The sequence below is a fragment of the Pongo abelii genome, chromosome 19 (genome assembly GCF_028885655.2).
Source record: "Pongo abelii isolate AG06213 chromosome 19, NHGRI_mPonAbe1-v2.0_pri, whole genome shotgun sequence".
Classification (NCBI taxonomy): Eukaryota; Metazoa; Chordata; class Mammalia; order Primates; family Hominidae; genus Pongo; species Pongo abelii.
Genome location: NC_072004.2, coordinates 75,398,942 through 75,419,925, shown reverse-complemented (window position 1 = coordinate 75,419,925; position 20,984 = coordinate 75,398,942). Strand labels below are relative to the sequence as shown.

Below are 20,984 nucleotides of genomic sequence, written 5' to 3'. Positions count from 1 at the left end.
CTGCCAAACTGCAGCCTCAGGATGGGAGGCACGGTGAGGCTAAGTCCAGTTTTAGCAAATGAAGAGCTATTAGCATTGCCCTGCCCCTGCAGAGCCAGTTCTGGCCAGGGGCTGGCTGGGGGGTCTGGGTCAGGTGAGCACCAGACCCAGGGCTGAGTGCCCATCCTGCTTGGCTTCTCTGGTTTCGTATCTGGTACCAAGAGGAAGGGGTGAAGGCTAAGATGAGGGCCCAACACTGAGAAGGCTGCCTTGAAAGGGCAAGAGTCTTTTTTTTTTTTTGAGACAAAGTCTTGCTCATTCCCCAGGATGGAGTGCGATGGCATGATCTTGGCTCACTGCAACCTCTGCCTCCCGGGTTCGAAGCGATTCTCTTGCCTCAGCCTCCGGAGTAGCTGGGATTACAGGCGCCTGCCACCACACTCAGCTAATTTTAGTATTTTTAGTAGAGACGGGGTTTCACCATGTTGGCCAGGCTGGTCTCAAACTCCTGACCTCAGGTGATCCACCCGCCTTGACCTCCCAAAGTGCTGGGATTACAGGTGTGAGCCACTGCACCCAGCCAAAAGGGCAAGAGTCTTTAATTAAGGAAGTGAACTGGGAAGCAGAAGCAAGGGAGAAATCACAGGGTTTTTTTTTTTTGTTTTTTTTGTTTTTTTTTTTTTGAGATGGAGTCTCGCTCTGTCGCCTAGGCTAGAGTGCAGTGGCACGACCTTGGCTCACTGCAAGCTCCACCTCCCGGGTTCACGCCTTTCTCCTGACTCAGCCTCCCAAGTAGCTGGGACTACAGGCACCCACCACCACGCCCGGCTAGTTTTTTTGTATTTTTAGTAGAGACGGGGTTTCACAGTGTTAGCCAGGATGGTCTTGATCTCCTGACCTCGTGATCCACCCGCCTCAGCCTCCTAAAGTGCTGGGATTACAGGCGCGAGCCACCATGCCCAGCCTGAAATCACAGCTTTTTACCCCAGAGGCCCATGGGTAGAAACAACACATAGGGCTATGTTCTCTCAGCCCAAAGCTAAGGGCAGGAAAAAAGGCATGGGCCATAGGAGCCTGAGTGACTTGGTTTGGGACAGGAGGGTTGGGGGGCTTTAGAGGGGTCAGGCAGGTCCTGTGTCCTCTCAGCTTCCCTGGAAAGGGGCTTGGAGGCACCAGTCATGGACCTGAAAGGATCAGGGGGTCAGGGAATGGGTAAGTTCCAGAGGATGAGAACAGGGGGAATGGGAAGACTTAAACACAGCTACTGGGGCCCAGCAACTTGCCATGTTAAAATGCACCCCTAGTGACTCAAAGAACCACCTGGCCAGTGGTGCAGGAGAGATGTGGCACCTGGGCACAGTGGGAACGCACGGGGCCTGCACCTCCACCAGAGGAGCCACTGCTGACCTGGACCAAGGGGGCTGCTCTGTGCCCAGCTAGGGAAGCCTGGGCCAGCTCCTGTGCTGAGGTTCTCAGGTGCTGGCTGAGAGCCCAGCTGGCTCTAACTTGGAGTGAACCTGGGTCAACAGCAGCTCGTCTCTGGCGGGTGGGAAGGGTCTGACAACACCAAGTTTGCCCTGGAAGAAGGGCAGCCTTAAAGGAAGGCCTTTGGAAGCTGGCCTGGTGCTGTGGGCTTGAGGGACTTTGTGGCCAAGCCTTGTTGTCCTGGCTCCAGCCTAGGCCCCAGCACTCCGTTTCTTCCACTGCCATCTGCTGACCAGGAATACCAGGACAGAGGGTCTGTTCAGCTGCTTTCTTTATTAGAAACAAGTGAGATGTATTGAGCAGAACAACAATGCATTTGGTATTTCCTCCCCGACCCTGGAAATGGATGCCCCCCCATAGCCCAAAGAAAAGCCAAGACAAAAAGGTGAAGCTCCCCCATCCCTGTTCCCAGACGTGGCACCTGCCTGCCAGCCAGTCAGTATTTTTTAATTTAATGGAATGAAATTGTCCTCAACAGCCTCCCTAGGTGCAGTCGGCTTGCGGGCCCGCCTTCATTTTGCAGCAGAGCAAAACTGAAGCCTCAGGCCTCCCCTGGTTCTGGGGAAGGTGGGCCAGGCCATCAGAAGGCTGCCTCACAGGTGGGTAGGCACTGACGGGAGGGACACTCCTGCTCCCTCCCCTGACCTAACATCTGGTTCCCCTCCCTCTCCTAGAGCACAGCTCCATGCAGTTGTCCAAGGCCTTTGGGCCCTTAGGTTGGTTAAATGCTGGTTGTCTTTGGGCAAAGAATTCAGGACCACAGGGACTCCCCTAGGCTTCCGAGAGCCAGCAAGTAGGGTGGCGACGGCAGTTAGACGCGAGTTGTGGGGAAGGCCTGACGTTTTCCATAAACCTGGTGTTAAAGTAGCTGGGTGTGGGCTGGCCTTCAAATAAGACAGAAGCCTCTTCAGAAATAGGCATGTGTGGGGAAACGAGCCCTATACAGGCCTCGATCCGGAGTGGAGGCCTCCTACTCAGCTCTCTCCCTACACACAGACTGGAGTCCGTGGTCAAATGCAGAGTCAATCCAAAGGCAGGAGGTAAAGGTCGTCTTTGAAACATGGCAGCTGGGAGGACTGGGTGGCAGAGGGTGGGGGCCAGGCCCAGGGAGGCCTTCCAACAGCAGTTGCTCGAGGAGAGTCAGCGTGAAGGCCTCAGGGTCCTTCCTTTGCTTGGTTCGAGCCAGCCATGGCGCCACCACACTGCAGGGCTCCTGTGGGGAGGCCCTGACCCCCGGGATGGTGCTCTCTGAGCTCTCTGACCTGAAGTCCCAGAAGGGGTTGAATGAAGAACGCAGGGACTACTGGGACAAAAATCAGACGAGCAGCAAGCAGCTCGCAAGCCAAACCCTGCACACCTGGGCAGGGTTCTCACCACGAGATAAAGCAGAGTCCGAGGAGCCGGCCACCTGGTTTCAGTGAGGGAGATGCTGGGGCCTTTGCCAGGAGATCTGTTTCTTCCAGAACAGCCCCTGGGGCCTCACCATTTCCATTCCATGACCTGGGTCAACCGAAACAGAGCTCACTCCAGAGATCCGCACAGCCCAAATCTCAGAGGCAGCTCAAGCTGGGACCTGGCCCAGAACAGATCAAGACTAGGACAGGGAGCCTTTCCAAGTTCCAGGTTCCCCCAAGGTAGGAAAGACTTGGGCACTTTGTTCTTTGATATCCTCAAAGGTCTGGACAGGGTGAGCCACTCTGGGGCTTGAGGCACTGTGCAACTGTTGTCTGTGGGGCTGCAAAGCAAGCCCCTGCCTCTCCGACTCCTCCCACCTGTGGAACGCAGTGCGCATCTTGCTAAGAACAGCAGCTTCTTTGGTCTCGGTTTCTTGGAGTCAAGGAGTCAAACGTCAGTCACGATTGCTGGGGCCTGCAATTTGCAGCACAGGAACAATGGGAAAAGGGAGGCCCCTGCAGGCCTCTGATGAAAATCCACCTTAGTGGAGTTGCTGGCTCTAGCAGCAGTCTGCAGAGCGGGCAGCATTCCCACGGGTGGCACAGCCCCCATCCCAAGCATACGATGTCTTCTGGTTTTGGAAACTCTGCAGAATTAGCCTCTGACAAACCACACCAAAACCCACAGCCTGCAACAAGCCCGTGCTGGCTTGTAGAGAGTGGCTTCGGTGAGTGGCACAGGGCTGAGCCTGGCCTCCTGGCTAAGGCTTCATTCCCGTATGAGCGGAGAGGTGACGGCAGCAAGGAAACCCCGCACGCCACACGTCATGCTACCTCCTCCCCACCACTTGCTTCTCTCTAGAGCAAAAATTACATCCAAGCCTGGAAGTGAGTTCCTGACAATTCCGCAGCCCAATTTTGCCCGGTCACTTGGCTGAACACCACTCTAGAATGCCTACATCGACAGCCATGTGACCAGAGGCTTGATTACGTTTTGGGAAACTGGCAGCACTGACAACCATCACTACCACAAAAATCCACAAAACAGCATCAGCGAAAATCAGACTCAGACAATGGAAATGGGAAACCACTTCTGTTGCCAAGTCCAGATCTGCCTCTAATCACTTCTTGCTACCACTTGCAGGCTGTATCTTGGAAAGGGGCACAACAAGAAATGGCTAATGGGTTGGAAGGCACAGGCCAGGGGCTGGTGGCTGAAGGGGTCTGGGTATTGGCCCCATGCCACTCCTGCCTAGCCACCCCGGGGACATCAGGGCGCTGGCTCTTTGCTCTAAGATGAGCTAAGCAGGGCTTACACTGATATGGTCTCCAAAGGTCCCCGATGTTACAAGGAGGTCCAAGGGCCTCTTCAAACTGCATCATCCCAGGCAGTGGAAAAGCAAAATCTCACAGGGGACTCATCCCTATAAGGTTGACAACAACTGGCTAAAGAGCCCTTTTAAATCAGTTGGCAGGATGACTTCCTACAGGGAGCAGGCCAAGGGGATGGAAGAAAGGACTCAATCAATGAGGTCTGCTTCTGCGGACCATCCATTGCTGTGTCTCAGAATGCAGGCAGGTCTGGCCCTGCAGGAAACTCCCTGCCCAGGGTCAGCCCCAGCCAAGAGCTCCACGTGCCATCCCGTGAGATCTGAGCCTGTTCCATCTTCCCTTCCTTCTCAAAGCCAGTCATCCTAGCTGATTCAGAAGGGGAGCTGGATGAGGTTCTCCAGATCCTCTTTTTCCCCATAAGCCAATGTCTCCTCTGGAGGAAACCATGAACTGTGCCAACGCGTCTGTCTGCCACTGTCCTCAGGTCCTCATTCTGAGGAATGATCTGGATTCAGCTTTTCATTAAAGACCAAACATCCTTGTACATTTGGAACATGAAAGATATTTAAAATATTTATATATATATAATATATATATATACTTTTATTATTCACCCGTTAACTCCATTATATGCCAATCACGAGCTAGTTTTCAGCAGTTACATTCCCTTGATCACGGCTGCATGAGGATGTAATTAACTGGAAAACACGGAGACCAGAGACACGACCGGAGGTGACGTCACGCAGCCCACGCCATCGCAATACAATTGTCAAGTTCGCTGGCGGTTTGGTAAAGCCGGTTCAGTTCTGCTCCCTTTGCCAGGGGTTCTCACGTGTGTGAAAATTGGACCAACAGTGGTGGGGTTCCATTTCCTGGTTCGAATTTTCAGTGGCTTTATCCAGAATCGCACTGGTGACTGGTTATTGTAGCACCAGTCCAACCTAGGAGAGCCAACAGAGAGAGGCAGAGCTGAGTCGACAGTGGCCCAAAGACTCTCCCACACCCCCTATCCCCGAAGTTCCGAGTGGCTGGGCCCGGGTCCACCGCTTGTGCTGTGGGAGCAGACTCACACCCAGCCGGCCCCACACTCAACCTCCACACCAGTGTTCACACGTCCATCAGACCTCCCAGGGAAAACTGGCCCACGCTCCAGCTCACCCCCATGTCCCCTGTGGTGCTGGGGGAGGAAGGCCTAAGAAAGTGTCATGCCAGAAGAGGGCAGCAGCTCGGGAGAGGAAACCTCCTCAGAGTTCCCCCAGCCCTACCCTCCTGGCAAACCATGGGCAACTCAACTTCCACGGTTCCCTCAAGTGGGAAGGCCTCACTGGAGATGACCTTCGTGCTCCTGTGTGGCTCTGTCCCCTCTGCCATCCTCACACCAGTTGCTGAGAGGGGAACGCTGACCTGCTGGTCTGGCCAGCAGAGGGAGGGCATTTTCAAAGGTTCAACTCGAGGTAACAAGGACCCAGACTGCGGCTGTCTCCCCAACCCATGGCCCGGTTTCTGCTGGAGACGGACTCCCTGGGCCGGGCGGCCTGGACTCTGGCTGTGCGTCACCTACCTTCTCTGCCCCCATGCTGGGGCATTTCCAATTGTAAAGGTAATACTGCAGGTTGCCGTCCCCTATGCCAAACTTGAGCTTCTCCAGGAAGGTTTTGTTCTCCATGAGATCCAGTGCATTGAACACATCAAACCCTTTCTGCAAAGCAGCAGGGAGAAACAAGAACAGGTGAGGACAGGTGGGGACAGCCTCCTTCCTACCCCTTTGCTGCCATTTCAAAGCTGTCCTGTGGGCAGCCACAAGAACAAGGTTCCCTCAGAAGCTCCGCTGCTTCCACGTTAATCCCCGCTCTCTGGGTAGTTCTCAGGACACTCTGAGCGCCCCCTCCAGCCTGGCCTCTGCCCAGTGTCCCTCAGAGTGTACACATATGTACTCAGTGTCCAGGCCAGGGCTCTTGCTATTCCTGGTTATGCCTCCCTGAAACTCTAGTAATCTCCACAGTCCTCTCTGGAGTCCAAACCCTGAGCCCGTTCCTCTGAGAAGCTGGCTCTGGTCAGCTACGTGGGGTTTGTGTTGCTTCCTTACTCCATGGATGCCCCAACTCTCAGGCCCTCAGTGCACCTCATGTTGTATGACACCTGCTGCGTCGCTTGGAGACTGTGAAGATGCTTCCTAAACCTCACCAACTGCAGCAGAAGCTCTCACAGGGCAGGGACCAGATTGCCCACAGCAGGCTGGGCTGGGCACAGGTCACCAGAACCCATAGCAAAGCACTGACAGACGGGCTCGCCACCCGCTGCTGGCAGTTGGACGCTCCAATGACTCACCACGATAGACAGCAATCACCCCTTTCCCACGCTGGGAAAGCTGTGAGGAGAACCCCTGTCCTCCCAGGGAAGGCCTGGCTATTCAGGCTCCTTGGTGGCGCCTCCTGTGAGAATGAAACTCACTGAAATGAATCAGGAGGAGTTCAATGCCTTCACTTCGGATGCTCCTTGCTCCCTCCGAGTTTTGAGTTTCTGGCTAAAAACTGTGGGAACCCTGCCTAAGCAGAACAGGTGAGGAGGACTCAGAGCCTCCAGCCCATGGGAGGCTACGTCCCGGGAGCTGTGCTCACCATGGCTCCACTGCCCCTTCCCCGCACATCTCCAGAGACCCCCTGGTCTGCTCCTCACCATTTTGGCGAGGACAAGGGCGTCGCTCATGAGGTCTAGAAGAGGGGTCTGGGTGTGAACGTTGTAGAAAGAATAAGCAGCTTTGAGACTCTTGTGGGTTGGATGGTTCATGATGGTGGAGGGCAGCGTATAAAAGCTCAGGAAATCCGTCACCTCTCCGTTTGCGTTCTGAAGGGAAGGCAATAAAAAGACGCAATGTCAAGCATGCACAGTGGCACTGCGGCCCAGGAACAAAATGTTTCTCTCACTCCACCTTCAGGCAGCTCTGCCCCTCTAGATAAACGGGTAGAAACTGCAACAGGACATGTGGGGAGGAGGAGGGACATTGGCTCAGGGCACTTGAGGACAGAGCCGTGATCGTGGGCTGAACCTGCCAGACCTCTTTCCCAGCATGGGCACCGCCAGGGACCTCTTCTTACAGCTCACATCCCCCCAGACTGTGTCTCCTATGTCTGATCAGCACTGGGTTAAGCTGGGACAGGCAGGGAATTGCAGGCTTTCCTGAAGGATTAAGCGGGGCTCAGTTCTCTCTTTTGTGTTATCAAAGTGGGGCAGAGGGGGAGAAGGGCTCAAGCCAGATCCAGAGGTATCTTTTCAGCAAATTCAAGCACCAACCCCCTGTTTTTAGGGAGGACCAAACACAGATGGTCAAGGAAGTCTAGGGTGCCAACACTCGAGCCCTGGGAACCCAGCCACTCAGTGGGGTGCCTCTCTGGGAACGCGTTAAGAGGCCTGGAACACCACTCCCCGACTCACCTCCACCACGAAAGTGTCGATGATATTCTCCTGGGGGTAGAACCAGTGCTCCACCTCCTCCTGGCTCATGACGGGCGTAAGGTGAAATTGCTTCAAGTACCTGGTGAGGAGCTGGTGCACTACTGGAATGTCCTTTGTTTCCATTGGTCGCAGCCCAGCTGTCTTGGGAGTCTGGAAGCAAGACAGAAGAGATGGAGTGAGATGAGCTGATCACCCTGGATCTATCCATGGCAAGGATAGATCAGGCCCTCAAGAGAGAATCCCTGGTCATTCTGCAGCTCCCTGCACCCCCGTGCATATCTCCTCAGGCACAGGGCCTGCCTTTTCCGTATCTTCTGGCCCTTTCCCTCCTAGTCCAGGCGGACTCAGACTGCTACATCAATCAACCATCTACATGGCCCCAGGCTGACTCCCTAAGAAAACACAACCCTTCATGCTCCACCCTTTTTTCAAACTCCCCACCCCAGAGCACAAGACTTTCTACCCTTGGGCCAGGTTGGCCTTTCTAGCTGTACCTTCTGCCCGCGCAGCCCAGCGGTCCTCACAGGCTTCTCACTGAACTGTGACTGATGCCATCCCACACTCACTGCTCTTTCTCTGCTAGACTTAGAGCACTTCGCAGACAGACCCCAGGGCCCAGCTAGGGTCTGCCCACCCAGACACCGTTACACCAGTACTTCCCAGAGAGACATGGCTGCTGGTTAAATTCAGAAGAAAAGCAGCATACTCCCAGGATTTTATCCCCAGTCAGCGTCCCACCCGGCAGCTGCTTTTGCTAGAAAAATGCTTCAGTGGAACGAAACCATGTGATCCTGTGGAGCAAATACCGGGGCTGGTAGAACATCCCCAGCGGCTCAGATACACAAAGGTGGGCTTGGGGCAATCTGCAAACAGGGTGGTGTCACAGTTTACAGGCCTCAGTCAGTGCCTGACACAATGCTTCCCAGTGTAGGAATTGCTTCTAAAACTTCAGTTCTAGAACCTCCAGCCTCTAAAATTCCTTGCTAAATCCTCGTCTCTCTAGGGGAACGCTCAATGACCTCATTCTACATGGCAGCTCCCACAATGATACCTCAAATCCTGGACTGAAAACACAGTCATGCTGGGGTTTCCACCCAGACATGGGTGAGACATTCTTCTGGCTGCTGCAGCACTGTAAGAATGCTCTCTGCCTGCCTGCCCACTGGCCTAGAACGCACAGCAGATCTGTCATGAGAACAGAAGGGAGAAGACACATACCACAGTCCCCCAAGCCTGTGCTTTTGGCAGTGTCTAACGGTACTGCAGCAGTCTCTCAAGATGGGACACTAATGACCGCAATCACTTGGTGGATAAGCCTGATTTCAGAGTGATCAATCCTGTTTAGAGGCTGAGGAGTCCAGGCAGGCAGCCTCACGTCAGCAGGAACACAGTAACTGTGTGGACTGATGGCCAATAGGAAGCACTCCGAGGAAAGAGAAGAGATTTTTTTCTTTCGTTTTTTTTTTTGAGACGGAGTCTTGCTCTGTCGCCAGGCTGGAGTCCAATGTCGCGATCTCGGCTCACTGCAACCTCTGCCTCCCAGGTTCAAGCGATTCTCCTGCCTCAGCTTCCCAAGTAGCTGGGATTACAGGCACGTACCACACCCAGCTAATTTTTGTGTTTTTAGTAGAGATGGGGTTTCACCATGTTGGCAGGATGGTCTCAATCTCTTGACCTTGTGATCTGCCTGCTTTGTCCTGCCAAAGTGCTGGGATTACAGGCGTGAGCCACCGCCCAGCCTGAGAAGGGATTTTTAAGAATCCCTACTGGGATGGGCACGGTGGCTCACGCCTATAATCCCAGCACTTTGAGAGGCTGAGGTGGGTGGATCACTTGAGCCCAGGAATTCAGACGAGCCTGGGCAACATGGCAAAATCGTGTTTTTTTTTTTTTTTTTGAGATGGAGTCTGGCTCTGTCGGCCAGGCTGGAGTGCAGTGGCGCAATCTCAGCTCACTGCAAGCTCCGCCTCCCGGGTTCACGCCATTCTCCTGCCTCAGCCTCCCAAGTAGCTGGGACTACAGGCGCCCACCACCACGCCTGGCTAAGTTTTTTTTGTATTTTTAGTAGAGACGGGGTTTCACCGTGTTAGCCAGGATGGTCTCGATCTCCTGACCTCGTGATCCGTCCACCTCGGCCTCCCAAAGTGCTGGGATTACAGGCGTGAGCCACCGCGCCCAGCCTTCTTTTTTTTTTTAATTTTTTTTAATTTTGAGATGGAGTCTTGCTCTGTTGCCTAGGCTGGAGTACAGTAGCGCGATCTTGGCTCACTGCAAGCTCCATCTCCCAGGTTCATGCCATTCTCCTGCCTCAGCCTCCCAAGTAGCTGGGACTACAGGTGCCCGCCACGCCACGACCAGCTAATTTTTTGTATTTTTAGTAGAGACGGGGTTTCACCGTGTTGGCCAGGATGGTCTCGATCTCCTGACCTCATGATCTGCCTGTCTCGGCCTCCTAAAATGCTGGGATTACAGGCGTGAGCCACCGTGCCTGGCCTTCTTTTATTTTGAGACGGAGTCTCTCTCTGTCACCTAGGCTGGAGTGCAGTGGCGCGATCTTGGCTCACTGCAAGCTCCACCTCCCAGGTTCATGCCATTCTCCTGCCTCAGCCTCCCAAGTAGCTGGGACTACAGGCGCCCACCACACCACGACTGGCTAATTTTTTGTATTTTTAGTAGAGACAAGGTTTCACTGTGTTAGCCAGGATGGTCTCGATCTCCTGACCTCGTCATCTGCCCACTTTGGCCTCCCAAAGTGCTGGGATTACAGGTGTGAGCCACTGCGCCTGGCAGCAAAACCCCATTTCTATAAAAACAAAAATTGGCCGGGCATGGCAGCACACGCCTGTAGTCCCAGCTACTTGGGAGGCTGAGATGGGAGAATCACTTGAGTCTGGGAGGTCGAGGCTGCAGTGAGCTGCGACTGTGCCACTGCACTCCAGCCTGGGCAACAGAATGAGACCCTGTCTCCAAAAAAAAAAAAAAGAATCCCTACCTGAAGCCAGCCACAGTTGGAGCATTTGTTTCTTTGGGAAACTAGGAAAACTGAGACCCAGAACAGAAAAGCAGCTCACTTTAAGGTTGCCCAGTCCTTCAGCCAAATCTGGGTGGGGAAATTGGGATTAGAAATCAGGGCTTCCCTCACAAGCTTAGGTCACCCTTTACCTGACCCATCTGCGCTGGGCTTTGGAACGCGTTGCTGTGTGTATGAAGGTTCATAAGTGGATTCATCATTCTATTTATGCTTTACTTAGGCTAAAATTACAGAGAATAGGTGTTCTCTGAGCCTTTCAACAGATGGCAGAGAAGCTAGTCCAGGCACAGACTCAGAGGAACTGAGAAAGTTAAACTAAAATAAAATCCTGCTTCAGATAACAGAAATAGAAAGTCCAGGAAATCTGAAGACTATGGGCTGGTTCACTTTTCCGGTAGGAGAAAGCTCCCTCTCCACCCAGAGCCCTTCTTTCCTGCTGACAGCCAGGCTCTCCTTGCCCTCTCTGCCCCCTGCCCACCACCCGGGGCACCACTGGCCTCTGGCAGTCGGTAGAGCTTCATGGTGCGCTGCATGGTCATATTTCTGCTCAGGTGGGAGAACTTCACTTCAATCAGCTTCCGTGGGTTTAGGGACCGATGCCAATACCTGTGGGGACACAAATGTCCTGTCCTCAGGGTTCTGGCCAATCCCTATTAGGACAATGGCAGGGAGACCCCAGCTGGCCAGCAGGTGGCGTGAGAGACACATCAGGTGCCTCCGGAGTCAGTGGTGTCACCCTGCTCTCCAGCCTCCCCCTCCCCCTTCCCACAGTGAGTGCTGCCAAAGCTCCTCCTGGATTTTCTTTCTCCCTATTTTTCTTGCTCAATTTCAAAAACTATTCCTCTGCTACAGCGGTTGTCTGGGGAGAGCAATCCTCACTCCTAGAATCAAGTCAACGGAAAAGGACTGTAGTCATGCCCAGAAGATGATGGCAGAGGCACTCACCCTCCTCCCTCCTCCTCTTCTGCTTTCACACCTGGTGTTTTTACTTTTAAAGTTCTTTAGGGAGAGATTATTCAATTGTTTTAAACAACTTTCTAAGGCAGAGGTTGCCCTTAGAGCACATAGCTAACTTGCTCTATTTGGTGCACACAATATTCAAAACAATTTGAGCCAACCATTTAAAACTTCAGGACATTTCCCATAAAAATCCAGATATGGGCTCATCCCTAAAAACAAAAACAAACCGCCAGTACCGCCCCCAACCATCTCCAAATGGCAGCAGCCAGCAGACACCAAGAGCCCTCCAGACAAGGCAGAGACTTGCCAGTCTGCCATCCCTACAACCCTCCCGCCCTCTCCATGCTCCCCATCTGGCTCCTGCAGGCACCAAGTGCCCGCCTTACCAGATACTCCAGAGATGGGATGCTAAGGGCGGAGCTGTGACTCACAGTGGCACATGCTCCTCAACTACAGTGCAGACACCCGTATTTTTGGGGCCTTACAGGAAGACAGTTTTACCTGCAGGTGCCAACGGGCTTTGGTAGTACCACCCCGGCAGTGTAAACTGCTTGGAAGATGCCCTCCAGGTGAACCCGCCTGGTGATCTCTCGGATCAGGACTGGAGCCACCCTCTTGGAACGCAGCTTCTTGTGGACACACAGGAAGTTGATCTCTACCATCTTCTTCTCTCTAAGAGGGGGGAAAATCCAGGTGACAAGGTTTTTAACAGAGAAGGGAATGGTGATCCCATCAAGCACATGCAGCCACACCTAGAAGGACCAGGTCTGCAGCACAGGTGTACTTTTAGCTGCCACCTGCACTCAGTACTGGGACTCCCCACCACACTCCACCAGGCCAGGAGCCTGCCTCACTTCAACAGAATCTATTTCCAAAGGAAGGTGGGACTCAAGCAAACACCTTTATTTGAAGGTACCACCAGCATCTCCCTGATGAGTCCCTAGGAGTCGGCTGGGGAATCCCACCTTTAGCATGCAGGGAAGCAGCACAGGGAACCCATGGGGCAGGTCAAGGCAATTCTAGGGTTTCAAGCGTTCTGATTCCCTCAAGAACACAGCTGATAAGCCCTGAAGACTGTAGCAGGCAGATGGTTTCAACACTTCCAGGGAAAATGAAGAGCAGAGATCACAGGCCCCAAGGACTATCTGAATCTGGGTCACACTGGCTCTGGCCCATTTCTGCTGCTGTTCAAGTGCTTCCAAGTGTGACTGGTACAGGCGTTCAAAAATGAGCCTCTGATTAGCCGGGTGTGGTGGCGCATGCCTGTAATCCCAGCTACTTGGGAGGCTGAGGCAGGAGAATTGTTTGAACCCTGGAGGTGGAGCTTGCAGTGAACCAAGATCGCACCACTGCACTCCAGCCCGGGCAACAGAGTGAGACTAAAAAAAGCCTCTGGCCAGGCACAATGGCTCACATCTATAATCCCAACACTCTTGGGAGGCACAGGTGAGTGGATCACTTGAGCTCAGGAGTTTGAGACCAGCGTGGGCAACATAGCAAGACCTTGCCTCTATAAAATTTAAAAAATAATAAAAACAAAAACAAGCCTCTGCTGAGCAGGCACACCAGGCCTCAGGGTGGGCTCCTTCCAACCTGGGCCACAAACAAGGGAGCCGACTGGGACTCTGAGCAGAACAGGTGGTTCCTAGGATGAATCTGCAGTCCCCGCACCTGGGCATCCTCCCTTCCTGAGACCTTCCCTCTTCCTTTCATGGGGCACATTGTGCAGCCTTTTTCTCCTCCCTCCCAGACCAAGCAGGATGGCGGTGTTGTGGGGGGGCGGGGATAGGTGCAGGTGCTTACGTGTCATAGATATGGATGTTTGCTGGGATGGCGCTAATGAACCCAACCAATTTCCGACTTGAGACCACTCGAACCCCGCAGTGCCACTGGGGGAGCCAGCCGGGTGGCCGGAGAGCCCTGAAAAGAGAGGCTGGGGTGGTTGTGCTGCTTGCCGGCAGGCTGGACAAGCTGTTTGGGTTCCACAGCCAAATTTGGTTCGGATCTGGTGCTACCACCTCCCTGGGGGTTCATAGCTGAATTCTCTTTAGGGTCAAGCCGTCCTGGACACACAGAATCGAGCCATCACCATTTCTGGCTGCTCATCCCATTTGGCCTAGTTACTCATCCAACCCAAGGTTATCATACTGAGGACTTCATGCCTGATCCAATTTCTGTGTGTTCACTTTGACAGCTTGAACCAAGGGACTGGCATCTTTGGTTCAGAGGCCAGTGGGTCCCATGGTTGAGAGCTGATTGTGGCAACCCTGGAGCTCTGGTATCCCGTCTCCCTCCTTCTGGTACAAATTCTTCCTTCCCTTTCAGTTAGTCCCTCTCCATTTCGGCCCATGCCTCTCTCTTCCTGGATATTAAACGTGGCCTGGGCAGGTGGATGGCTCAGCCAGGCAAGGCTATACAACTGAGCATGCTCAGGAACTAGACAGAAAATGTGCCTTCTTTTCTTTCAGTCTTAGTAGGTCTCATGGCCCCTACTTTCTTATATAAAGTCACCAGACAATGAATACCTCTTCCCTGGGTACCAGCTCTACAAAGGTCTCCCTCACCCAGTCAATTGTCTTAAACTAAGCTGCAATTCTAAGCGCTAATGAAAGCAAGTGTTCTTCAGATGCAGGAACTCAAAAATGACACTAATTTGCCATTCAAAGGTTGGCCCCTGGCAGGGATGAAAACTCTGGTGCCCTCTGGTGGTTCTGCTCTATGCCTTGCCCTCAAGAACCTCAAGAAAGCCCCTACAACTTACCACAAAAGAAACTCCGGGGAATAATCAAATCGGAACATGTTGTCATCATCTTCCACATAGTTCTCATTCAGGAGGGTGTACAGTTCTTTTAGCTGTAAAGAAATAAGCAGCTCACTTGGAGGTATTCTGCCAGGTAGCAGACCAACTCCAATACCCTGGGACTCTAGGCTTTTCAGAAGGATGAAGCAAACTACCAAAAACGACGTGGAGTCTCACAAATCCTTCTGCCCCCTGGCATGGTAGGAACTCTTGGAGCAAACACCCTAGTTATAGCAGAAAACTGAGGCATCACGTGGTAGAGAGGCAGACCCAGAATGCCACCTAACTCACCAAGCACTTCATCATTCTGTGCCATCAACAACCGACAGCCACTGGTCTCAACTTCTGTGAAGTGCTATAGAGAGAAGACTCTCGAAGCTAGTCAAGGAATTACTCCACGGAGAGTCACTGCTATTTCTCACCTTGTCTGATTTTTTACCATCTGGCCCAAACAAAGGCCTTTTTTCCTTTCTTTTCAAGATAGAGTCTCACTCTGTTACCCAGGCTGGAGTGCACTGGTGTGATCATGGCTCACTACAGCCTCCAACTCCTGGTTTCAAGCGATCCTCCTACTTCAGCCTCCTGGGTAGCTGAGACTACTGGGGCATACTACCATGTCTGGCTAATTCTTAAATTTTTTTCTTTTGTAGTGGGGCAGTCTCACTATATTGACCAGGCTGATTGATTTTGAACTCCTGGGCTCCAGCGATCTTCCCACCTTAGACTCCCAAATTGTTGGAATTACAGGTGTGAGCCACCATACCCAGCCACAAAGGCCTTTTTCTGCCCTCTCAGCTATCTCCATCTGCTGGCCCAACTTTGGTATTAAAAAATTCTGTTGGCCGGGTGTGGTGGCTCAAGCCTGTAATCCCAGCACTTTGGGAGGCTGAGGTGGGCGGATCACCTGAGGTCAGAAGTTCAAGACCAGCCTGGCCAATGTGGTGAAACCCCATCTCTACTAAAAAATAAAAAAATTAGCCTGGCGTGGTGGCAGACACCTGTAATCCCAGCCACTGGGGAGGCTGAGGCAGGAGAACTGCTTGAACACAGGAGGTGGAGGTTGCAGTGAGCCGAGATTGTGCCATTGCACTCCAGCCTGAGCGACAGAGCAAGACTCCATCTCAAAAAAAAAAAAAGGCTGGGCGCAGTGGCTCATGCCTGTAATCCCAGCACTTTGGGAGGCCGAGACGGGTGGATCATGAGGTCAGGAGTTCGAGACCAGACTGGCCAACATAGTGAAACCCCATCTCTACTAAAAATACAAAAATTATCCATGCGTGGTGACAGATGGTTGTAATCTCAGCTACTCGGGGAGGCTGAGGCAGGAGAATCGCTTGAACCTGGAAGGTGGAGGTTGGGGTAAGCCAAGATCGCGCCACTGGCACTCCAGCCTGGGCAACAGAACCAGACTCCATCTCAAAAAAAAAAAAAAAAAGCCAGGCCTAGTGGCTCATTGCCTGTAATCCCAGCACTTTGGGAGGCCGAGGCGGGTGGATCACCTGAGGTCAGGAGTTCGAAACCAGCCTGGCCAACATGGTGAAACACCATCTCTTCTAAAAATATAAAAATTAGCTGGGCGTGGTGGCACTCACCTGTAATCCCAGCTACTCGGGAGGCTGAGGCAGGAGAATCGCTTGAACCCAGGAGGCAGAGACTGCAGTGAGCTGAGATGGTGCGACTGCACTCCAGCCTGGGCAACAGAGCGAGACTCCATCTCAAAAAAAAAAAAAAAAAATTCTGTTGACTTTTTTTTTTTTTTTTTTTAGACAAAGAGTCTCGCACTGTCACCTGGGCTGGAGTGCAATGGTGTGATCTCAGTTCACTGCAACATCCCCCTCTCAGGTTCACGAGATTCTCCTGCCTCAGCCTCCCGAGTAGCTGGGATACAGGCATACACCACTACACCTGGCTAATTTTTTGTATTTTTAGTAGAGATGGGGTTTTATTATGTTGGTCAGACTGGTCTCGAACTCTTGACCTCATGATCCACCTGCCTCGGCCTCCCAAAATGGTGGGATTACAGGCGTGAGCCACCGCGCCCGGCGACATTTTCATCATTCTTTATAAGGGAAATAAATTCCTCAGGTCAAAACAAGGGGCTCTGGGTGGCTGGGGTGGAAAGGGGAGGACAGGGCCTCATTTAGCAGCCCCAGCTGCTCCAGTCAGGAGACAGACTAGAAAGAAAATAAGGAAATAAATGAATGAACAAAAAAGAATAAATGAAAAACAGGTATCCACGTCAGGGGGCTACAGAGGTTAACTTTCAACCTGCCAGAAAAGCTAAGAGCTATTTATGTGGAGTCTTGGCCATGCCCCAGGAAGTTACAGACTGGAGTCTGTTCAGACCTCCTTGGCTCAGCTCTCTAGGGCTCGAGTAAACGTGGTCTCGGTGAAACTGCAGGGCTTACTGTGAAAATGGCTCCTACCCGCAGGTGTTAACCTTCTGAGGGCCCACTCACCACACCACGATCGCCCAGGTCCAAAGCATCCCAGGTGAAGCCCTGGGGCAGGGTGTAGGGCTCCTGGCGGATATTGTCCTTGTCAGGCTCCACGGGGCCATGGGTGTTCACCACTTCGCCTGAAAGAAGAGCACAGCTGTGAGCCTCACCCTTTGCCCCCTCGGGGCAGTAAAGGGCTCAGTTCAAAACTCAACCAGAGCAAATTCCTCCTGTTCCTAGGAGCCCTCCATCTGAAGAACACTCTGTGCTTGGCAACTGCAAACCATCTTTCCAGCTACCCTTAGCCCCTAACTGAGGGCCAATTCATGGCAAAACCTGAGGACAATCACTGGGATCCAAGGTGGTTCGTGTTTTGGAAATCCATTTAAATCTCCCTTGGGTCACTGAATGACAAACATTTATCTTTAGTAATTTGGCTTCCTGCCTCCTGGTTGGTGTAAAGAGTGCTGTCAGGGCCCTGGCCCAGGCCCATCAGTCTGGATGGATTTGTAAGGAGTCACAACAAGGCTGCTTTTGTGTCAACAGCAACAACAATGTACTGGGCCCATTTCTGAACCAGATGATGGCTTCTAGGCGCCAGGCTCAATCGTGGCCCTGCCAGCCTTGGCTTTCAGCAGCGTGAGCCAGTTAACTGCTACTGCCAACTCAGGCCCTCAGTGTTTAGAGTCCTGCAAGTGCCTTTGGGCTGAATCACCAAGTCTACACTGTGCTGCCGGGAAGTCACCCTGACACATCCCCTCCCTGAGCAGGATAGGCCCCTCCTCTGTGGGAGCATGTGGGGAGTGCTCCAAAGACACAGCCCTCATTCCTATCCAGAGCTCAATCGGACTCATAAATGCTGAGAGATTCACCACTGAATTCTGGCCCTTGGGATGATTTCATTTCTACAATGGGCTCACTCATGTTTACATTGGGAAGAATGCAATGTTTAGTGCATTTTGGAAAATGGAGTCTTCAAAAGGGACCAACCCAGTAACAGTGTTCCTAGCAAAGGGCTCTGTATAGACTAGGCACTCAATTCATGCTTTTACTGACTTTCAGACTCCTGCTCCCAAATATTTTCTTTTTCTTTTCTTTTTTTTTTTTTTGAGACAGAGTCTCATTCTGTTGCCCAGGTTGGAGTACAGTGGTGCGATCTTGGCTCACTGCAACCTTCACCTCCCCGGTTCAAGCGATTCTCCTGTCTCAGCCTCCCGAGTGGCTGGAATTACAGGTGTCCGCCACCACGCTGGCTAATTTTGGTGTGTGTTTTTTTTTTTTTTTAGTAGAGATGGAGTTTCACCATGTTGGCCAGGCTGGTTTCAAACCCCTGGCCTCAAGTGATCCACCTGCCTCGGCCTCCCAAAGTCCAAACATTTCATTCTAACATGTAACAGGAAGCTCTAGACCTTCCCAGAATAATCTGTGGGGCAAGTGTGGTGGAAAGGGCTGCATCAGGCTGCAGCACACGACACCACCGCTGGCACTGATCATGTCATCCTCTTCCATCACACACATTACTGAGCACCAACCATGCACCAGTGACTCAGTGACCATGCCAGCCCCTAGTGTACAGCAGGAAAAAGGACCAAGTCCCTGTCCTCATGAGACATACCATCTTCTGGGGAAACAGTAAATAAATGAGTCATTATCCACATGCTGCGGGTCAGGATCTGGAAAGTGCAGGGACACACAGCAGGGAAGCAGCCTGCTCTGTTGGTAATCAGGCTTCCCAACAGGTTTGCTTGGGAGAGAGGTCACATTTTTCTTCCCTAGTTAGGAAACTCATGACCGGTGAGATGGGGTCTTGCTCTGTTGCTCAGGCTGGAATGCAGTGGCGTAACCTTGGTTCACTACAGCCTCGACCTCCTAGGCCCAAACGATCCTCCCATCTCAGCCTCTCGAGTGGCTGGGACTACGGGCATGCGCCACTACGCCTGGCTAATTTTATTTTTCGTAGAGATGAGGTCTCACTGTTGCCCAGGCTGGTCTCGAACTCCTAGACTCAAGTGATCCTCCTGCCTTGGCCTCCCAAAATGCTGGGATTATAGCATGAGCCACGGCACCCAGCCAAAACCCACCATTTGATTATTCATAAAGTAGCTCTTGTGAATTTGTTTAAGTCAATCCGCTTCCAACTGACAGCTATGTATATTAAAAAAAACATTTTTGAGCCTACAAAGCTGAGGGCCAGACCCTCTAGTCTTATCTAGGTGCTAATTTCCCAACTTGTATTGAATTTATACCTTCTCCTATACACTTCAGAACCTTCTTTTTTTCCCCCTAAATTACCTCCATGGCCAAGAATACTGATGGTCTTCCCTACTGTACTAAAATAACCTCAAGGCTAAATCTTCTCATTTAGGCTGGCTACCAGGTCCTACATGCAACAGGCACTTCCATTCACTCACTCCTTCACGAAGTGTTCACTGAATCCTAGAATGTGCCAGTTCTGTGGCAGGGGCTGGCGAATGAAACAGACACAGGTCCTCACTATCATGGACACGTGTCACCTGGCATGGCGAGGGCCAGTAAGACTGAAGTACAGGGTGCTATGGGACCTGTGTGTGTGTGTGTGTGTCAGGAAAGACCTCTCAGAGGAAATATATAATGACAAGACCTCAAGGATAATTAGGAATCAGCCAGGCTTCAGGTGGACTATGTGGGGCAGGGTGGGTGTGAAAAAGTAGAGCTACAGGAAACACTGAAAAGGGAGCAGCCACTTTTACTAGACTCCCACTGTGGAGTGCCCTCGATGCCAAGAAGCAGCCCAAGGCTCCTGTGCTGTCCTCGGTGTGGTGCCAGCATCATGGCCTCTGCTTGTCCTGCTCTGTGGGGAGCAGCCTGCCTTCTCCCTTACAACGGCCTTTGAGTACCTCCTGCTGAGCAGGGGTGGAAGGCTGCTCTGCAGAGCACAGCAAGAATGCAGCTGATTCTCTCAAGGCCAACATGAACCAATAAATGACTAAGGATGACACTTCGAACTTGCTTTAAAAGAATCTGGAAGTTTAAAGAAAACCCTGAGCTTTCAATGGGTTTCTTTCTGCACACTCTTCCCTCAAAATTCTTTCCGTGACATCAAACATCAAAGACCCAAAACTAAGCAATGTGGTGCAACTGTGAAGGACTTCGGAGAAATGAGAATGTCTGAGATGCGGAAAACATTAAACCAAACAAAGGCCAGGCAGAGGAAAAAGAGAGGGGAAGCTTCTCTCTGGGACCCATAGAAACCAGGTGAGTGCACATCCTCCCTTTGATAGTGACTTTTTAAAACAGAGTGGCCACACTGCATTCCACTGACCAAAGACAGAAAAGGATACTGCTTCCATTGACATGAGTGGGAAAGGGGTGACTTTAAAAAGAAGAATGACATGATCTGAAGCGGGAGATCAAAAGTTCATCTGCGGCTCTTACAGTTGTTATACAGACTAAAACACTTCTGCTAAGAAGGCCTTTCATTTTTATTTATCTTTTAATCTTTGAGACAGGGACTCGCTCTGTCACCCAGGCTAGAGTGCAGTGGCACGATCATGGCTCACTACAGCCTCGACCTCCAGGACTCAAACGATCCTCCCACCTCAGTCTCCTGAGAAACTGGGACCACAGGCATGTGCTACCATGTCTGGCTAATTTTTAAATTTTTTTGTAGAGACGAGGTCTTTCCCTGTTGTCCAGGCTGGTCTTGAGCTGCTGGGCTCAAGCAGTCCTCCTGCCTTGGCCTCCCAAAGTGCTGGGATTACAGGCATTGAGCCACCACACCCGGCCTCTTGAAGGCCTTTCCATGGTAAACCTAGGATAATTTTAAGCTTCTAAAGAATTGCAGGTCTCAGTCAGGTGCAGTGGCTCATGCCTATAATCCCAGCACTTTAGGAGGCTAAGACAGGAGGACAGCTTGAACCTAGGAGTTTGAGACCAGCCAGGGCAACACAGTGAAACCATGTCTCCACAAAAAATTTAAAAATTAGCCAGGCATGGTGGCAGGCACCTGTAGTCCCAGCTACTCAGGAGGCTAAGGTAGGAGGATTGCTTGAGCCCAAGAGATCAAGGCTGCAGTGAGCCATGATCATGCCACTGCACTCCAGCCTGGGCAGCAGAGCGAGATCCTGTCTCAA

General features: G+C 52.1%; 1 protein-coding gene across 5 annotated transcripts in view; it reads right to left on the bottom strand.

The window, feature by feature from the left end:
• Positions 1-1,718: 1,718 nt before the first annotated feature.
• The window catches only part of NMT1 (N-myristoyltransferase 1), a 56,912-nt gene continuing 37,646 nt past the window's right edge, over positions 1,719-20,984 (bottom strand). For 3 of the 5 annotated variants that reach the window (XM_063717929.1, XM_063717927.1, XM_063717928.1), the window contains 9 exons: positions 16,894-17,012; positions 14,396-14,487; positions 13,438-13,554; positions 12,136-12,306; positions 11,172-11,280; positions 7,623-7,793; positions 6,867-7,034; positions 5,752-5,889; positions 1,719-5,131 (listed from right to left, as the gene is read on the bottom strand). In XM_063717929.1, coding sequence (XP_063573999.1) covers positions 5,111-5,131; positions 5,752-5,889; positions 6,867-7,034; positions 7,623-7,793; positions 11,172-11,280; positions 12,136-12,306; positions 13,438-13,554; positions 14,396-14,487; positions 16,894-17,012 — 1,106 coding nt within the window. In that variant the 3' untranslated portion in view covers positions 1,719-5,110. 5 annotated transcript variants of the gene reach the window in all.